The 19,147-nt window shown below is 38.6% G+C and overlaps 1 protein-coding gene across 1 annotated transcript in view; it reads right to left on the bottom strand.

The window, feature by feature from the left end:
• The window catches only part of IQSEC1 (IQ motif and Sec7 domain 1), a 134,459-nt gene that overhangs the window by 49,505 nt on the left and 65,807 nt on the right, over positions 1 to 19,147 (bottom strand). Inside the window, exon 2 of the mRNA XM_009889918.1 lies at positions 2,008 to 2,290. Within this exon, the coding sequence (XP_009888220.1) occupies positions 2,008 to 2,290 (283 nt within the window). The remainder of the gene's footprint in view (positions 1 to 2,007; positions 2,291 to 19,147) is intronic.

Here is a 19,147-nt window from a genome sequence, read left to right as displayed (position 1 = left end):
CTCCACCGCCTCTCTGGGCAGCCTGTGACAGTGCTCTGCCACACTCAAAGGAAAGAAGTTCCTCCTCATGTTTAGATGAAACTTCTTATGTCCAAGTTTATGCCCGTTACTTGAAAAAAGACTGTTCCCATCCCCTTGGCACCCTCCCTTGAAGGATTTGTAAGTATTAATAAGATCCCCCCTCAGTCTTCTTTTCTCTAGACTAAGAAGACCCAAGTCCCTCAGCCTTTCCTCATATGAGAGATGTTCCAGTCCCCTCATTATCTTTGTAGCCCTTTGCTGGACCCTCTCCAGCAGTTCCCTGTCCTTCTTGAACTGGGGAGCCCAGAACTGGATGCAGTACTCCATATGTGGCCTCACCAGGGCAGAGCAGAGGGGGAAGATGACCTCCCTCGACCTGCTGGCCACCCTCTTCGTGATGCACCCCAGGATGCCATTCGCCTTCTTGGCCGCCAGGGCACATTGCTGGCTCATGGTCATCCTGTTGTCCATCAGGACTCCCAGGTCCCTTTCCACAGAGCTGCTCTCCAGCATGTCAGCCCCCAACCTGTATTGATGCATGGGGTTATTCCTCCTCAGGTGCAGTACCCTACACTTGCCTTTGTTTAATTTCATAAGGTTTCTCTCTGTCCAACTCTCCAGGTCACGCCAAATGGCAGCACGGCCTTCCGGTGTGTCAGTCACCCCTCCCAGTTTTGTGTCATCAGCAAACTTGCTGATAGTACACTCTATCCCTTCATCCAGGTCATTGATGAATATATTGAAGAGGACTAGAGCCAGTACTGACCCCTGGGGAACACCACTTGTTACTGACCTCCAACTAGACTCTGCACCACTAACCACAACCCTCTGAGCTCTATCTGTCAGGCACTGTTCAATCCACCCCACTGTCCATTCATCTAATCCACACTGCCTAAGCTTGCCTGCAAGGATGATGTGGGAGACGGTGTCGAAAGCCTTGCTGAAGTCAAGGTAGGAAACATCCACTGCCCTCCCCTCATCTATCCATCCAGTCACGCCATCGGAGAAGGCTATCAGATTAGTCAGACAGGACTTCCCCTTGGTGAATCCATGTTGACTACTTCTGATAACCTTCTTTTCCTTCAGATACTTTGAGATGACGCCCAGAACAAGCTCTTCCATCATCCTGGGATGGAGGTGAGGCTGAACTGCCTGTAGTTTCCCGGCTCTTCCTTCTTGCCCTTTTTGAAGACTGGAGTGACATTTGCTTTCCTCCAGTCCTCAGGCACCTCACCTGTTCTCCAGGACCTTACAAAGATGATGGAGAGTGGCCCAGCAATGACTTCCCCCAGCTCCCTCAGCACTTGCGGGGTGCATCCCATCAGGGCCCATGGACTTGTGGGTATCCAGTCATTATCCAATGATAAATATGAACTTATATGGCAATAAACACCTTTCAAATAGGACTACATTCAGAATAAAGTTTAAAAGGAATGGCTGAGGCTGACTGTCTTACAGAAGCACCTTTTTAGAGACAAAGGCTTTGAACATCTACACAGCTTCCATCCAGTTCTATGTAAAGCACGTAGGAGTTGCATATATAGCATATGCCTAGTTGAGTAAAAATTAAGACTTTGAACTCACCCCACATATATGAGAGAATATCAGTTGCAATAAATTCTTCCTTTGTTTCAGCAACAACAAAGGTATCCAGGTTTCAAAATATCTCATTTTCTTAGAAAAATATTTTGCATTATTACATTCTAGCACTTGTCCCAAGCATGAAATCACAATTCCTAGTAGAACTGTTTTTACTTTTAACACTATTAACATATCTTTTAGGTGTTTCTTCAGGAAGGGGGAAAGGGGTATGGGACACAGGGACGACATGACACAGAAATGCTGACACATGACTATATTGGACTAAGTTGGTTGCAGGAAACAAAAGTATTTTCAGCCTCACAACTGAAGTGATGCTAGAAAAGTTTTTTCTCATATTACGGACACGTTGCCATTGTCATAAATGAGGTAACAAAGCTCAAATACCTGCTTATCTTGTAGGTCTGAAGAGAGTTCATAGCTCTCAGAAAGTGATCTTGACCTTTTAATAGCTTCTTCCTCTGCTTGTTTTCGCAGTATGGATGTTGAGTGCTGAAGTTTCGGCCTCCGAGACCTTTGTTGTCCAGGGGAGACAGAATACAGCCCGTAAGCAGAATGATCGTAATGGTCCGGACTTATAGCTGAACTGTGTGTTATAGGTCCTTGATGGTAAGCAGATGGGCTATCCAAAGATGTGCCAGTTTCACTGCTTGGAGCTTCACCCTCAACACTGGACAGAATGGAAAGACAGGAAAATCCTCAGGTGAGCATTGCATACCAAAATTTGCAGCAACAAATAGCATAGTTTTGCTTAGTATCATTTTATGTAGACATCCAGCACATTTTGTTCAAATTCAGACGCAGTTAGTACAGGGTAATGTGGCTTTCATGTCAAACACCATAGTTTTCATTGTAATCTAAGCCAGTGTCTATTTGTGTTGCAGAGGTCATCTTTAGAGCATGAGTCAACCAGCAGAATGGTGATTTCATGCATTATTTATCTTTATACAGTGATTACTAATAACATCCTGAGTAAGTCACTCAGCAACTACTGTGTAAAACAAGTGAAAACTTTTAATTTCTTACAAGTCTTGCTCATTTGCAACGTGTTCTACTTCAAATTGACAGATGCTTATTTGTGTCCTTCCTTGCTTTGACAAAAAAACCCCTATAGTTTTTTACTGTTATATTACAGTTTGACATAAAAGGATTACTTTCATGTTACTCAAAGGAGATTTGGGATTTAGTGGATCTTGTGAGCTACTGTGTTTCTAGAAACTGAAGTTGGGAAAATGTAGCTACAGGAGAAATCCCATTTATTTTTCTGTTAGTGAAAGATTGCTCCCATGGGATACTTTTGACATGCTTTGTAGTAAAGCATCCCAAGGGATGGTGTTTCTAGCTAATGAAAGCAAAATAGTTTCAGGTAGGAAAAACACAGTAGGAGCTATCTGGCAAATAAAACACTTCATTTTCACATGAATGCTGTTATTGCTGAGGAATAAAGGAAAGAAAAAAAACCTTAATATTAAAGGAATTGTACACAATAGGAAACATCTTAAAACTGAGTCCTAGTCAAGGTTTATCCTGAAGTACTGATGTCTAATAGCAATTTGTATTTGTTTTATATTTACAGTAGGGCATTCTCACATTGCAATAGTGTATATGCACTTTCACTCTTCCACAGTATGTCTTTTTCATATTTTTCACATAAATATTTACTATCTGCCTCATCCTGTGTACACAGAGCATTGCTAGAAAAATGAAATTTTACTTTTTTTTAAATCAAAAGACTTAGTAAACACTCCACTCATGCATGAATATAAACATTTGCAGCACTTTCCCTACCTTTTGCTTTAGGAACAGGTACATCCTCTAAAGGAGTAAAGTTCCACATTTCCACCACGCCCTGTATTTCTTATTTTGCTTTCATTCACATGTATACAAACATAAAAAATAAAGCCCTTCTGTTGCCTCTCAGAAATGAAATGCTGTGACCCTTGCTGCACACCCATACCACAGCAGTCCCTTCAACAGTTCAAAGTACAGAGCGATTTCTGAAAGAATGTTTTCCACCAGACTGCAGTGCCAGAAGACATCAAGGTTAACGCTGGCAAAACTCTCCTAGCTTGAACAGTGTGTACTTTTTAAAGCGAAAGAGAAAAAGCCCCTTAGATTTCTCAAAATGTTTCTATAAATACACAATACTGAAAGCCAGTCCTCTTTCTTTGCCCATCAAAATATGACTCTACCCAAAAGGTATTTTCAAACATACTTTACCCAAGCTGGAAATATTTTCAGTGTGCACACGTTACTTTTTCCAAAAAGGAAGTTGACAGGAAACTAATCCCTTTCCCTCTGTGATACAGCTGGCTTTCAACTTGAAAATGATAAATTATCCAGGGTTTTGCTTGTGACATCGAAACTGTGTAACCACCCATTAAAAACAAACAAATCATCCCTTTAAGTATCCCTTAAATAAATTAGTATCATACTGAACTGCTTCATATTCTCTCTTTAAAAACTAAATTACATTTCTCTTTTCTGCTAACTGCGACGCCACATTATTTTGTACATCATGGGTTCCTAATTACAAGCTTATTTGTAAGTACTTTTCATACAAGTATGGTAAATTTGTTTTTAACAGGAAGTCACTATTTCCCCCTTCTTAGGTTTTGTGACTTTTTTGCCTCCATCACCCTTAAATCACAAACTATTTAATAACCCTTCCACATCAATTATAATCTCACGTTGACATTTTAATAACGATACCCTCAATGGATCACTTAACCTTTTCACCAACAAAAAGGGTACTGCCCTAATCAGAAGGGGGTCTGCCTGAGGATCTGATTAAAGTTAGGGTTCTTCTTTATTTTTAGTTTGTCTTTCATATTTTTTCCAGCCGTAAATATGATCCCTGACTGACTGTAATGCTCGATTTCATTTTGCTCATAGGCCTATTCCCTGCCATCACATCTGACCTTTGAAGCAGGGAAGTAATTATCTTTTACAACAGGCAGCCTCCTGCACAACAATATGACAGCCCTTTAAAGCAAACAAGCATGCACAGTGCTGCGTATTTGAAGGCTTTCTGCCGTTCAGGTCTTCCTTGTCACTTAAGTTAAGAGCAGCTGAAGCTTAATACGAGTTATTTCGTAAAAATGAAAGTCCACTAACAAAGAAAAGCAGCTTGCTTTCTACTGCTTACTACTTAACATATGTTTGGAAAAGAAAAATATTTCAACAAATATGACCTGTGTGAAGCTTTAATGATGACAAGATGTCTTGCTCCACCACGGGGGAAGCACACGCAGAGCATCGTGGAACAGGAGTATAAAACTGAGAATAACCCTGCCCATGTCTATTTTGAAAGACTGTATGCTAAAAAGGGTACCTTTGCTTCAAAACAGACTCAGGACACGAGCCAGTCACTGCAGGGTTACAAGGGCAGATTTACCTATCCACTTATTAAAAAAGCCAACACACAAAAGTATCAAGGATTCTGCTCCAGGTTTGCAACAAGAATTAGAGTAAGGCCCCCTGTGACTAGGAGAGAAGTTAGACACCTCTCTAGCACTACTTCACTTCCAGTAGCCACCCTGCACACGCTGTCTTTCTCAGACGGGTGAGAAATTAAGTACATTAAGTTCACTGTAAAAATGGACAATATAACCCTTGACCCAGTGCCAGCTAGAATTAGAAATAATTTCTTAATAAAGGTCTCTGATTTGAGGCATCTGCCACCTACTATACATGTCCAGTAGAATTACTGGTAACTTCAGTGTTTAAAAAAAAATCTTGTGGATGAATTTGGTTCATCTCCCTGCAATGTGCAACGGCATATTACTAGGGAGACCAGCAATATGTTGAGTATTCCAACAGTGCAATATTAGGAGAATACAAACCAGTTGAAATTAACCTTTCATTTTTAGAAGTCCGATTGTTTTATCACACTCACATTTCAGCAGAAAATAGACATTCATTATCTGCCAAGCCAGAAAAAGAGAAAGGTTGCTTGCCAGTATTTTACAAAGAAGCAGAGAATGGAGTAACTAAAGAGTGAAAATGGAAATTAAATATTTAAAAATAATTAGTACTATTAATATGACTTTGAATGAACAGAACAAAACATTAGAACAGAGCCATGGAAATACTTTGTTTCTTCATACATCTAAATTACTTTTTTGAAAGAGTGGCCAGCACTGACTGAATCGGTATTTTATCAAAAATTGACACTAGAAGTTTCTTCCTGCATAAACCTTAACTACTAATAATGTTAAAAAAAACCCCCATAACAACATTGTATCAAGGAACAATAGGGAAGAAGCAAAGCTTACAGAAAAACGGAAACAGACTGAGTACAGTATTTTTAACACTTCTCAATGAATATATAAATCTATTGGTCAAAATCAGATTAATTTTCTAATGACTATAAACCAGTATTAAATACCAAACATAGAAGGATTCAGGCATTTTGCTTTCTTTTGTGTGTGTGGGTCTAGACTTCCTGCAGGAGCTCACATGCTCTGCAAACACTTTTAAATTAAAATACATCAGTTGAAGTGACATATGTGCCTGCAAGTAGGATCTGTTGGCTTCATCAGCAGGGCAGTGAGATAAGGGTCATCCCCACAGTGCAGCTAACACTGTATTTACCCATGATGCACATTGCGCTCTAACAGCGACGGAATCAAAGCTCACTGCTCTGTCTGCATCAAAGACTAATACCAACATGCAGGCAGTGCCTGCAAAAAGCTGCTTTACTAACTAATTTGCCTAGATAGCAAAGCTGAGTACCATGGTCCATGGCTGTATCTTTAGACTAAAGCAGCATACAATAGACCCAGGCTGACAAAACGTGAAGTAGATGTTGCTAGCTAGCAATTTTTTTTACAATGATTTCCCACTATTCATGTGATAAGTTTATTTCAAGAATTACCTAACAAGCTCTGTCTCCTCCTTCCCTCTGTCTAATCGCCAAATGTAGTTGTGTGGTTAGCCATGACCAAAACAAAACATTTCCTCTCCGGGCATTTTAGCTGCAGAAACCTGGCAGGTCTTTTCTTCCCTGTATCTCATTTTATACCTTCAGTTATTACTTCTGATCTCAAAGACTGTTAATTAGTAACCAGTACACTAAAACCACTACCATATTTTAAACCAACATATTATTCAGGATGTTTGAATATCGGCCATTTTTCTTTGATTTATTTTTCATTTTTATATTCACACCTTCCTTTTCCTTCAAATCTTGCCCAACTATTATCTTAGCGAAACCGACAATAAGCACAATAAAGACAAAATTTTGAAAACCAAGAAAACTTCAACATTTGAGCTTAAAATGGAAACTGGAAAGAGTCTTCAAGACCTAAACTTCAGCAAAGAGCAAACCCCAAGCTTTTCCATGAGTACAGACTTACTCATTTCACTCAGAATAAAGGCAAAATGATCAGAGAAGCTGCAGATTTGGATCCATAGGCACAAGCATTTACATCTGAGACTATACTAAAAGAAAGAGACTATACTGAAAGAAAGACAGATGATAACCAGAAAAGCAGAAATTCCTTTTACTGAGGCCCAGTCCCTTATCTTTAAAACTATGTGCGTGTAAAGAGGAAGTATATAACAATAACGTCAGATGCAAGGAATTACTCAGTATTCCCACTAACCCCAGAAACCTCACAGTTTACAAGTAGTGAAGTGTCCCAGTGCATTTCTAGGTCTAAAATACTAAGATAATGAGAACATATGCTTACAGAAATCATCCAAATGTTAAACCAGTATGTTGCAGATTTAGATTGGATCTAAAAGCAACAAAGGAATTCAGCATGCTTCTAAATAATCTAAGTGCCAAACCAAAACTGCATGCAACATTTTAAAAAAGAACCAAAAGACCCTCCCAGCAAAAAAGTAAATACTTGAGAAATTATTTTACCCATGAACAGTTTCCGAAATCACTAGTTATGTTCATCATTCATGTAGAATGGACTTTCAACAGTGTAATATAAAGACATGAAATTGAAAACAGGCCCGAACAACTGTATGGTACGTGCATGAGAACCAATCAGCATCATACTCAGCCTGAAAAAAATAATTGTTTTGGCCATATAGAGAAGTATGACAATATAATAAGTTTGTGCTGCTACATCTGAAAAGATTTTTCCATAGCATTTTAGACCCTTAAAAGTATGAACACAAGTTCAAAGTTACACAGAATAAACTCCTTTTCTTCTAAACAGTGGAAAGTATGCACAAGTAATAGGAATACAGTAAGAAGAACACGGCCAACTTAACCTTCTAGTCAGCATGAGATGGTAAAACCACTCGGCTTCGCCATGACACTACTAGCGCTCCATTCTTTAGGAAGCAGGCAGTTTTTAAATCATGACCATGGTAGACTATCACTTGCCAGAGACAGAAGTCAAAACTCCAGGTAGTCTGCATAACCTGAATTCAAACTGAACTTAATTAAGTATTTATACATTTATTTTATTTGTTGCAACAGTGAGGCATTTGCATGAGGAGTTCTTTGTGAAATTCCTCAAATACATTCCTTCTCTAACTTGCCTACATTTCCTTGAATCCATGCAATTTATTCCCCTCTTCAGGAAAAATGCATGTAAACCTAGTTCCCAGCAATTCTGCAAGCTTATTTTCTTCCTTTGTTTGTTCCCGAAACTTGTCTGTCCATAAATATTAACATAATATCTACAGTTGAAATATCTAGACACCTAGGGACTCTGCCATATGATTTATGGAACAGATTTAAATGCAAACCAAAGAGCAAAGCTTTTTTTCATATTAAAACCTCATTCCATAAACATGATTTCCAGGAAAACTTCTGCCTCGCTCAAAAATAAATATCCTATATAAATAGGCCCAAATATATATCCTATATAAATAGGCCCAAATGCCCAGGAAGTAAGAAGTGCTATGCATCTGTTTTACACTAACTATCTCTTTCTGAAATTTGGAGGTTAAAAAAGTCAAACTCTGATCATAACTCCTAATTATAGATACCCACTTGAAATGGATCCAAATTCTCTACCTAGCTCAAAGAATGCAGACCAGAAGTCGCCCACGGAACTAACTCTGAGTAACAGAGAAGCATGATGGCAGCTGCTGGAGCAGCTGGTACGGTCAGACACTTCCAACATGAAGCCTGAAAAAACCCCATTCAAATGTTTAGGTCAAATCTAGGCTTTCCCCATAGGAACAAACCTCTACAAAAGTTAATTTCTTACATATAACTTTGTCTTTCCAAATGCAACAAAGTCCTAATTTGAATGTGAAATTTTAACGACAATTATAAACATAACACTGCTAATTAAAACTATGACTCCCCATACACAACTTAAACTGAACATAAGCATTCATTTGACACAAGGGTACACCCCACTGCTTCAAAGTTGGCTTACATTTCAGTACCTGTGGTGCTTTCTGCTATAAACTAGGTGGTGTATTTAATTAAACTCTTGATGTATGCACTGTATTATCTCAAATTACTCTCTACAAAAATTTCTTAATGTAACTTCTTAAAATGCAAAACTAGCCATATGTAGTTCATACAAGCTAGGTTTTTAGCATTCCCCCCCCCCTTACAATATTCCCCAATGGAGTGAGAACATTTCAGAAGTATATTATTAGTACAATTTGTGACAGATTAGAATCTAGTTCTTATTGCCATGTCTGTTTTGTACTGTCTAGTAAACAAAAGTCAATTATATTAAGAACTTATACAAATCCCCAAATTCAATAAATGCAATAACATTAACAAACCAATATACCTTCAAATACACACTGTCAAAAGTTCAAAGCCATTATGATGGACAAGAGCATTCACAGGCACTGACAAAAGCTTTGATCCAGGAAAGAAATATTGACCAACTTGTTTTACTTAGAATGCACTCTCAATTCAGCTGTTTCTGTTAAAAACAAATGAAACCTTTGAATGCACATCAAAGTAACGACCCAGGTAATTCATCTCACTGAAGTTAAATATCATTGCAAGAAAAATCCAGACAAAATTTGCATGTGTCTCAAAGCGAACACTAACAAAGTAACCACTTCATTCTGTACTGTTCTGTGTAATAGACTGCCAATAACAGCCAGCTTAAGTTCAAACACAGTCTGGCGACCATTGACAGAGCGACCACAGTTCCCCAGACAAGTACCACTACGTGCACTGCAAACCTTCATTTGCTCTCTGGTCCCAAGTCCTGGATTCAAAATTACAGGAAAAACCCCACCATCTGCTCACTTGGACACTACCAAGTTTTAATTCTCACTAAAATAATCCCATTAAAGGCATTAACAAAAATGTTTCTAAAAGAAGGGCGTTTTGACCCACAGTCTCATATGCTATTAGTAGTAGCGGAGAGTTGAGGAAGAAAGACAGAAGATTATTTTCTCCACGCCAAAACAGAACGTAGGAATTAATACACTGTCTCTTCTTAAATAGAGATACACACCAGCAAGATGAAAAGAGAGCCAAACAAAAACCTACCCAACTTCTCCATTTTAGGAAACAACCTTTATAATAGATTTAAGAACTAAGAATATCCATTTGAAAAGAGCTTACTTGAGATTATCTTTAGCTTCCAAGGAGGAGAAGGAAGGTTAAACACCTCACATATCACCTTTGTCTAAGTCAAACAGTGGCAGCATATTGGCTAGCAGACATAAGTATTTACTACAGAAGAGCCAAACAAACTAACCCACCCTAACCCAGCACCCATTTAATGCCTTACGAAGCCTATCTGCTAAAGGCAAAGCTGTATTTCATTTTTATTATTAGCAGCTGGAATGTAACAGAGGAGACTGAGAGCATCAACAGAACTTGAGTACAGCTTACAAGTGTTAGCTTCTATCTCAGGTAAAGACAGACAACGTGATTCTCTGCTAATCTGCGTTAATCACCACCCAGCATATGTTTATTCCATACTTCAAACTCTTAAAAAAAATGGATAAAATATTATTAAAAGATGACTATGGTAACAATTTGAGGCTGTGTCTGGAGGAAGAGTTCTCAAATTTATCACCCCAATTTTTAGAGGGTTTTTCTATGGTCAGCTCCTCCTCTTGATGTGTCAGCATAAAACACAGTAACATCAGAATATGTCATGTATGCTTCAAAAGGATGCTTACCTTCTTATAGGGACTAAAGCTAAAAATTTTAAAGCGTAACTGTGGTATCTGACCATTTAACAAAAAACTGTGAAGGTCTACCTACCACTGCAGACTTTGTCCTGTTTCTACTATGTAAACTCTTACACAATAGGATAAGCTTTGGAAATCTATAGAGTTTCTCAATGCAGCTGTGATAGAATTTGACCTCAACTATTTATTATTTGTTCAGATGTATCATTCAGCAACTGGAATCCTCCTATTTAGTGTATCTACACTATATAAGACGTATTTAAGATAGTGAGATATTAATACACATTCTACTGTTTATATCATGACACGACCTTTAGACAATGCTAATTTTAAAAAGGAAGATTTAGTTTCTGCAGCTGAGAAAAAACTGATTTGCGCGCACAGCTGAAGCAGCATTTCATATAACACAAAAATCCTTGGCGTTCTCTACCAGCCATCCTTGTATTTCAGCTCGGATGTGGCTTCAGCTGTTGTGTCAAGCCCACCAGAGGAAGCAGCGATACAGAAAGGCACCGCTGGGGAATCAGCTTGCTGGCAATTAGGTTCTGTTTCCCCTCTTATACACTGTATATCATATAAACATGAATCAGTTTAAAGATCCTTAATGAAATCCTGTTTACTGAGTAAATACAATGTTTCAGGCATTAACATTTCATACCTAGAACAAAACTATATTCATCTTAGATCAAGCATACTTGATAAAGCCTATCATTTGACTCAGGTTTTGTCCCTTTACTATTCAAAATGACTGCAAGTAAGATGCAGTATAGAGAGCTAGGAACAAATTTTGAGCAGGCCAGCTTTTCTCTTCAAGTATGCCTGTGTGTCTGGGCAGAGAGAGATTAAGAATCATCATAAACCAGAGAGTACGCAGAGGGTTCATGCAGCAAAAATGACAACAAAACCATCTTTCTGTGTTGGACACTATATCGGGTAAAGTCACAGATCACATCACAACTACATTCATTCAGGCTGTATTTTCACTTAAGTAGCAAATGAACGTTATACAAAAAAACCTATTTAAAACAACCAAGGGATTCCACTTCAATTACTTAATAAAATGTTGTTACTATCTAACGAGGTGTGCTTTAAAACAATGTTACTGATAAACACAAGATACTTTGTTCTCTCAGCTGGATTTAAGAAACAGTTGGCTAAAGTTCTCCCACTTTTAAAATCACAAAGAAAGGGATAGTTCAAATTTTAGTGGTTGGTTGACTTCTCTCTGAAGTTACAGATAAACCTCAAAGTTATTGAGCAACATACTTAAAGCCAAACCAAAAGGAGGATGGACTGTTAAAAGTCTGATCAGAGAAAGACCTTTTACTGATCTAACTGAATCTAGAAGTATATATAAAAGTATCACTTAATTTTAAACACTGCACAAACCCTGAGTTGTGGCAAGCCAAAAAAAAACCCAAAACCAAAAAAAAAACCAACCCCAAAAGACAAAGAAACCCGACTACTTTTCTCTATGGGAGAACAATGTAATTTCGATACACGTATATGCAAATGGGCATGGGAAAATCTCACCAGGTAGGAAAGAAAACGAATGAGAACACAGAACCCTTCTTCCTGCTTCCAGTAAAGTTCAGAGTGTTGCTACCAAGTTAGTGAGAACGGGAACTGGCCTTGAGCATTCTGCACACACCGAGAGGTCTGTGTTGTAACTTACTGGAACAGAATCACTGCTAACTAGTCCTTAATCACAGCCATCCTCATAAAAGTGAGATTTTTATCCTCTGCAACACACCCAGGGTTTATATCAAAGTGTACAGAACATAATGTTTAAGGAAACAAAATGGTAAGAGATCTTTTGTTTGAAGTATGGAGTTTAGTGGAAAAGAAAATGTTTTAGATGTTACTTAGATTCAAGGCAACGCATTCAAATACAGAAGCTATTCGCAGACGTACTCAGAAAGATATTGTGTTTTACTCAGAAATATTGTGTCTTAGGAAAAGGAGACCTCGGAAGATTGCTTGCAACCTCTAAATCAGTCAAAGAGCTGACAGATGCTTTTTCTCATTCACAAACTTCCTTCCTTTTACATTTCCTCTCCATTATGCTGAGTGTATACATTTTATAGTTTTCTCTGTGAGTAATTAAACGTAGGCTTTCAGTAGGACTTCTGACCCACCTCACTGATCACAATAAAAAAGTAACACAGGTAGCAATTCCTGTCTTCAAAACCTATAAATACTATTTCAAAGCTTACTATAAGCCAAGAACTTTCCTCCTTACAAAGCTTATCTATTACCAAATTTAAAGATCTGCTCTGTGTTCTAAATAATTTCATTAGCAACTTCCAATCAGTACCTAAAAGTAGAGGATTTACTGCACATACACAGAACAAGAGTAATTGTTAGGTTGTACTGCAGCTTGCAACAGCTTCATTTCAGTGCAGCGCACAGATGCCCAGTACAGCTCTGCAACTCTTGCTCCCAGAAGTATCAACAATCTGCAGTGACTTCTGCTGACACAGCTTGCCTTAGCTGGGGCTGCACGTGAGGCTCATCAACCACAGAAGAAGATTGGGTCTAAAATACAGAACTCAGATAATTCTTAGAATTTATAGGCTCTTTCCCATTACTTGATTCATAGCTCTTTCCACACTGGAAAACGGTCTTTTAGGACAAGAGAAGAAGTCCAATTCCTGAAAATAAGAGTCACCATTTTGTGAACTAAAAATGAAATATTGTGCAAAGACAGATTTTGAAAATGTCAACCAAAGACAACGATCTTGTGTAACATGCTGCACTGTGGCAGCACAAGAAAACCTGAACTACTTCTTTTCTTCTAGGCTAACCTAATCATAACCATCTTAATCACATTTTAATAACAGAAAAAGAATCCAAGTTTGCAACAAGCTGTCATCATTTGGGACAATTTCCATTAAGGCTAGGCAATCTCTCTCAATTTCACGAAGCATTAACTACCAGCATTAATAGGAAAGTATTAGCTGTAAAGTTCCATTCTCCTCAAACTTGAAGCATTAGAATCAGCTCCTTCTTGAAATCAGTTTCTACTAACTGCTCCATATCACTTGTATCTTCTAAACAAGTTTACAGAATAAAATACAAGAAAATAAACAACAATCATGAACTGCCTTTCTTTCAAGAACCTAAGAACAGCTGAAAATACTATCTAACATTCAACACCCTGTGAAGTGTTAACTTCAAAGCGTGAGAATCACCCCAGACACCTCTAGAATGGAAATTCAACAGCTGTTTCACAGCACATCACAATAAAGCAGAACCACGTAAGAAAGAAAAATAAAGATAATCTTTATTCCCAATTGAAAGTGCAGAAGGAAGTTAGATTGAGAGAAAAAGCTATGAAATACTTTCAGCTATTAAGCTGAAAGATGGCCAGAAAGTCTGGGTTTATACAGGCCTGTTCTGTTACATGTACTCTTAGACCCCTAGGAACTGCCACTGGATCAGGGACACTGCTGTCCATCTCATTTTAATGATGACTTCCTCAGCACAACCTCCCCGAACAATGTGGGAAACCCTGTCTTCGGTATTATCTGTAAAGGCAGGAGTGCTTCCTACTAAATCCTCCATTCCTTCCCAAAGATTTATCCTCAGAGTTCCATGCAAGTACTGAAATGGCCTACCCCGACTTGATTCACGAAAACTGAAAGGATCACAACTATAATCATGACGGCTGTAGGCTACGCTAAAAAGAATACATTAAACTCAAGTTAAATACAGTCCAACGTACAGCTAAGCTACAATGCCCACAGCCCCTGCTGTATTTAACTCTCCATGTGATCTGAGATTGAGTTTGGTCCATTCTACTGTAAAGGTGGGGAGTGAAAATTAAATTCAAGTCGAATTGTGACCTTTCCTGTAGCGCGGTTTTTGGACTGGCTGTAAACATACCCTGCAACAGAAAAATCCATCAGGTTTGCATCCTTGCTTCCTTTACACTGCATAAAGATGACCTGAAAGGTCATATATGTATAAACAAACAGAAGTTAGTTTTCTTTACTCTGTTCTTAGCAAAACATTTAAACTCATGACATATCCATCCTTGTTTTTTTAGGGGCCACTGAAGTTTTTTGGACTAAACAATGAATGTACCCCTCAAAACAAGCTTAGGATTCTTTTTTTTCCTGTTGCCCTGCCCTGGACAGAGCCACTTATGTAAAAGGAAGCCTAATCATAACTGCTGCATTTGGTTTGTGCTTGCGCAACGAAAGGCAACGGGGAATTGGGTCCTTTGTTTTTAACACAAGTTTAACTCGGATGACACTGAACTACTGAAAGAAACTGATTAACAGATATACTACATCAATTTCCTGTATTAAAGGCTATCAAAGCCATCATTCTTATTTTCTGCTTCTCTCACAGGGACAAAAGGGTTTGATATTTTTATCACACCAAAGCTTGGCTTTTTAACTTTATTTTTATTAAAGACATCTTTACAATGATTTCATGAAAACGTTTCTAGTCTTTTGTCTCTTGCAAGGCAGCAAAAGAAGATTTATTTAGCTAAATTTGCAGTCCCCTTTAATGTAATACTAGGGCTTTGTGCTACACTGGATTAAAGCAGCATCTGTTCTTCTCTGGAAACCTGGAGTCAAATCCCAGCAGTGCAGTAAACTTGCCATCTCTGTCTGTACCCTAACTAGAATCGTCCTTCTTCCACGTAAAATTCAAATGAATTCCTGAAAGACGCAAAAAGGGCTATGTAACTAAAATATTTTTGGTTACTAAGCCTTGCTAAAAAAGCCCATGATCAGTAACTATTTTTGCATAACAAAGATGTATGAATTGCACAAAATCTGTATTTACATAAGTTTTGACATAAAATGACAATGTACAGGATCCTAAAAATGAACTTTCAAATCCAGTGCCCAATTCTGCTGCACAGTCTTGTTTGACAACAGAAATAAAGAAGCAAACTTGGGAATATGAATTTGGCTTGTGGCCCATACTCAGTTTAAACATAAATGACATCTAAACAAAGCACGGTTAACAAAAACAACGCATCAACACAATTTCTCCCCCAACCCACGATTCATCTCTTCATGATCCCAGTTGTTCTGCTGATCAGGTAGTGTCTGGGTTAAGGGCCACATCCTTGTATATTTAAGGTAACGAACAGAGCAATCAGGGCTCCATCTTGATTACAGTTTCTGAGGTCTCCTGCAGTTCTGCTATTAAATAAACATTAAAAGCAATAATTGACAACTACTGTGATTAAAATATGCCCGGCTCTGAAATTAATGATAAAATCGCTATTGATTCTGACAGAAAAAGAACTATGCAAATGCTGAAAGAGCAAAATTGCACCCTTAACATCCTTCACAAATTATGGTAAATTCTTGCAATGAAGAGGCACAACCCAGCTAATCTACATCCAAGTATCATAACGCTCAAAACAACAGAGTGGGTTTTTTCTCCTCCAATTGTGGTCCTTCACATTTCTTTCAAAAAATACAATATTCAGAAATACAGTAACTTGAACCATTCCTTTACACCTGTCAGAATCATGCAGAAACTGGAAGCCACATGGGTTTACAACAAAGAAGGTGCATTAGTTTGGATCTTGAGATTCTATGAAGGCCTAGTGGATAATTTCCAGGACATCTTTATGGCATTAGTATTTCCAAAATAAAGCTGCCCTGATAGCAGGCTAAATCCAATTTTACTCACTGAGAGGCACACAGCTGAGGCTATAAACTTAAGGCAATGCAGCGTCTTGAATTTCATTTGGAACACCACGCAGTAGGCAAAAGGACATGTTTTACTAGGAAAGCAGCATCTCACTTCTAGCACTCGTTTCCCAATGTTCTGCTAGAGACACCTGAAGTCTGAGTGTCACTGGTGTTAAATATCAAGCAGCACAACTGAAATACGCGAGGAGACATTAAATACCTACAGGTAGCATCTCCACAAGTGTTGGGTTTGGTTCAGGATAACACCTTGCATCCACCAACAGAGGACCGGCTCGTTTTAGACCAGCTTTTATAATTCACAGCTACTTCTTATTGGTGTTCAGGGAAAATAAAGTTTGCAAGCATAATTAGAGTAATCACATAAGCGTGCTAATCAGCTATACAATTATGAGATCCTCCTCTTCAGAAAGTTGGATCCTTGAATTGCCACTTTTATACTTCAGAGGAAACATGATGAGTACAAAGGTAAACCGTTGCTCCACCCGAAGTCCTAGCACCTAACCTCTAGATCCTCAAAGGCATGAAACAATCCCAGCCTCCAACCGATGGAAGAGTAGTCTCATGAAGAATCAGTATTTGGAAGAATACTTTCTCTAGCCATATAAATAGAAATGCAATTCCCTTGACAGAATTTTCATTTTGAAAATATGAAATGGTCATAGGGTGAGAAAAAAACCACCTAAGGCCACAGGGCTGCCTATCCTAAGAAATCACTTCCCAGTTCTCAAGAGGAACATCCTGCCAACTGCTCATGAAGATACCTTCTCCAGCAGAGAAGGTCTGCTTGCCCAGCAGTAACTCGCTGTGCCAACTCCTAGCAACCTTCCAATATAGATTTGTAACAAGAACAACAAACCAGAGTTACTGTTCAACTTGGTATTTGTACTTTTCAGGTGAAAAACCGAATCCTTGGGTTTCCTTACCCGAAAGTTGCAAATTATGCAATGAAACAGAATTGCAAATTGTTTATTAACTGCACCAGGATTCCCAGAGAGCTCCTAAAGGGGCAAAGAAACAACTAAGCACTGTTGATACACTGAGTGCTATAATTTTCACTGGTCAGCTCCAGATCATGGACTACAGTTAGTACCTTTGATGATAATGAAGTCTATTTCAGATTAGTAGATATAGGAAAAAAATTGATGATAGCTGACTTCAGACACGAAGCCCCAACACTGAGCATCTGTTTAACTAAGAGGAAAAAAAAACAACAACCAGCTGACTACCATATAACAGTACTCTCAATATCTGCAATTTCAGGAACTAGAACAGGACATCACAACGACAAAACAAATCTGGTGCAAAAGTAGAAGTAAAATGGGAATTGGGTCATTTTATTCAGCAAGGCTTAAGTTCTCCCTAAGCACTAGAGAGATGTAATGAATTCTGTGTTTATATGAAGGCTATCTGCCACAAGAATAGACACAGTTAAATACAAGCATCCAAACTAAGTACTCAGCAATTCCTCTTTTAACACATCAGGCAGAATAATGAAGTTTAACTGAAAGGAAGTGCACAGCAATGTGCAAATGGAGGAAAAAAGTCTGAAACAATGACGGAATAGCAAAAAGTAACTGTGTTAATATAGGCAAATCTGTCACTATAGTAACATTTATGAATTATGTTTTGCAGCGAGCCATGCAAATGTAATATCACTTATGCAAACATTACCAACTCCACACAGGAAACTTATAAGCTCAACTTTATTATTTTTCATAAGGGTAAAAATGGGCTTAAAGATCATTAAACGTGTGACTAAACTGTACTATAAAACATTTTTCTTTATAAAAAAACCCCATTTTTTTCCTTTCTTTTCCAGAAAAGACACTGTTGCATTCATATGGAGTTACACTGAATCTAGTCACTTCCTCCTTTTATGTTTTTCCACACATGCACACACCCAATGTAAGACACTGCCCATCTTTATTTAAATTGGTTATTTCTTTAACAGTCAATCAGCTCAGAATTTCAAACTACTTGGTGGAATGAACTTTTACGATGCATTGGAGATAGATTTATTTTGCAAGTGCACTTGCCAGGATACCTATTTTGGTCTATCATAACCTACACACAATACCGTACAAGAAAAACTAGTTTGTACCTCTAGTTTTCAAGTGGCTCATATGACAGAGTACTGCGTTTTTGTAATTTTGATGCACGTTATTTTAGTAGTTAACAATAACATCATAACAATGGACACAGTACAGAATTAACGTGACAAATCCCATTTTCTGTTTGGTTTGGGGTTTTTTTGTGTTTTTCTTTTTTTCTTGCATGTTATTCAGTATCCCTACTTAAAAGCCTTTGAACAAAACTTTTTCTTCGTGTTTGTTCTGGCTGAGGGCACGAGTGGCGAGCGGCAAGTGACCGCTTCCCCTACGCAGGATCAGTGAATTCAAGGCGCCTTCCCGCGCTGGCAGTCACAACGCCAGGTCTCCCGGCCGGTTTCGGCCACCGGGAACAGTATGTCCCAGAGCTTTGAAGTCGAGCTCGCCGCTTGTTTGCCACCCGTCATGTGATTACTTGCACTGTACCGTACTCGATGAAAAGAAGCGTTTTCGTGCTTGTGTACACCCCGTGCACGCATCTCAGCGGCTAAGTCCGACCCCATCCCAGCAGCACCCTTCTCAACGAGCTTCTGCCGGCTTTCTGCCTTGCCTGCCACCGACAACAGACGCACGGCTCCACTTTTCATACCACGCTTAACCCACTGCGATTTCCAACCCGGGTCTCCCCCC

This window comes from Charadrius vociferus, unplaced genomic scaffold (genome assembly GCF_000708025.1).
Source record: "Charadrius vociferus isolate BGI_N301 unplaced genomic scaffold, ASM70802v2 scaffold67, whole genome shotgun sequence".
NCBI classification, from domain to species: Eukaryota; Metazoa; Chordata; class Aves; order Charadriiformes; family Charadriidae; genus Charadrius; species Charadrius vociferus.
This window is presented reverse-complemented; position numbering and strand designations above follow the sequence as displayed.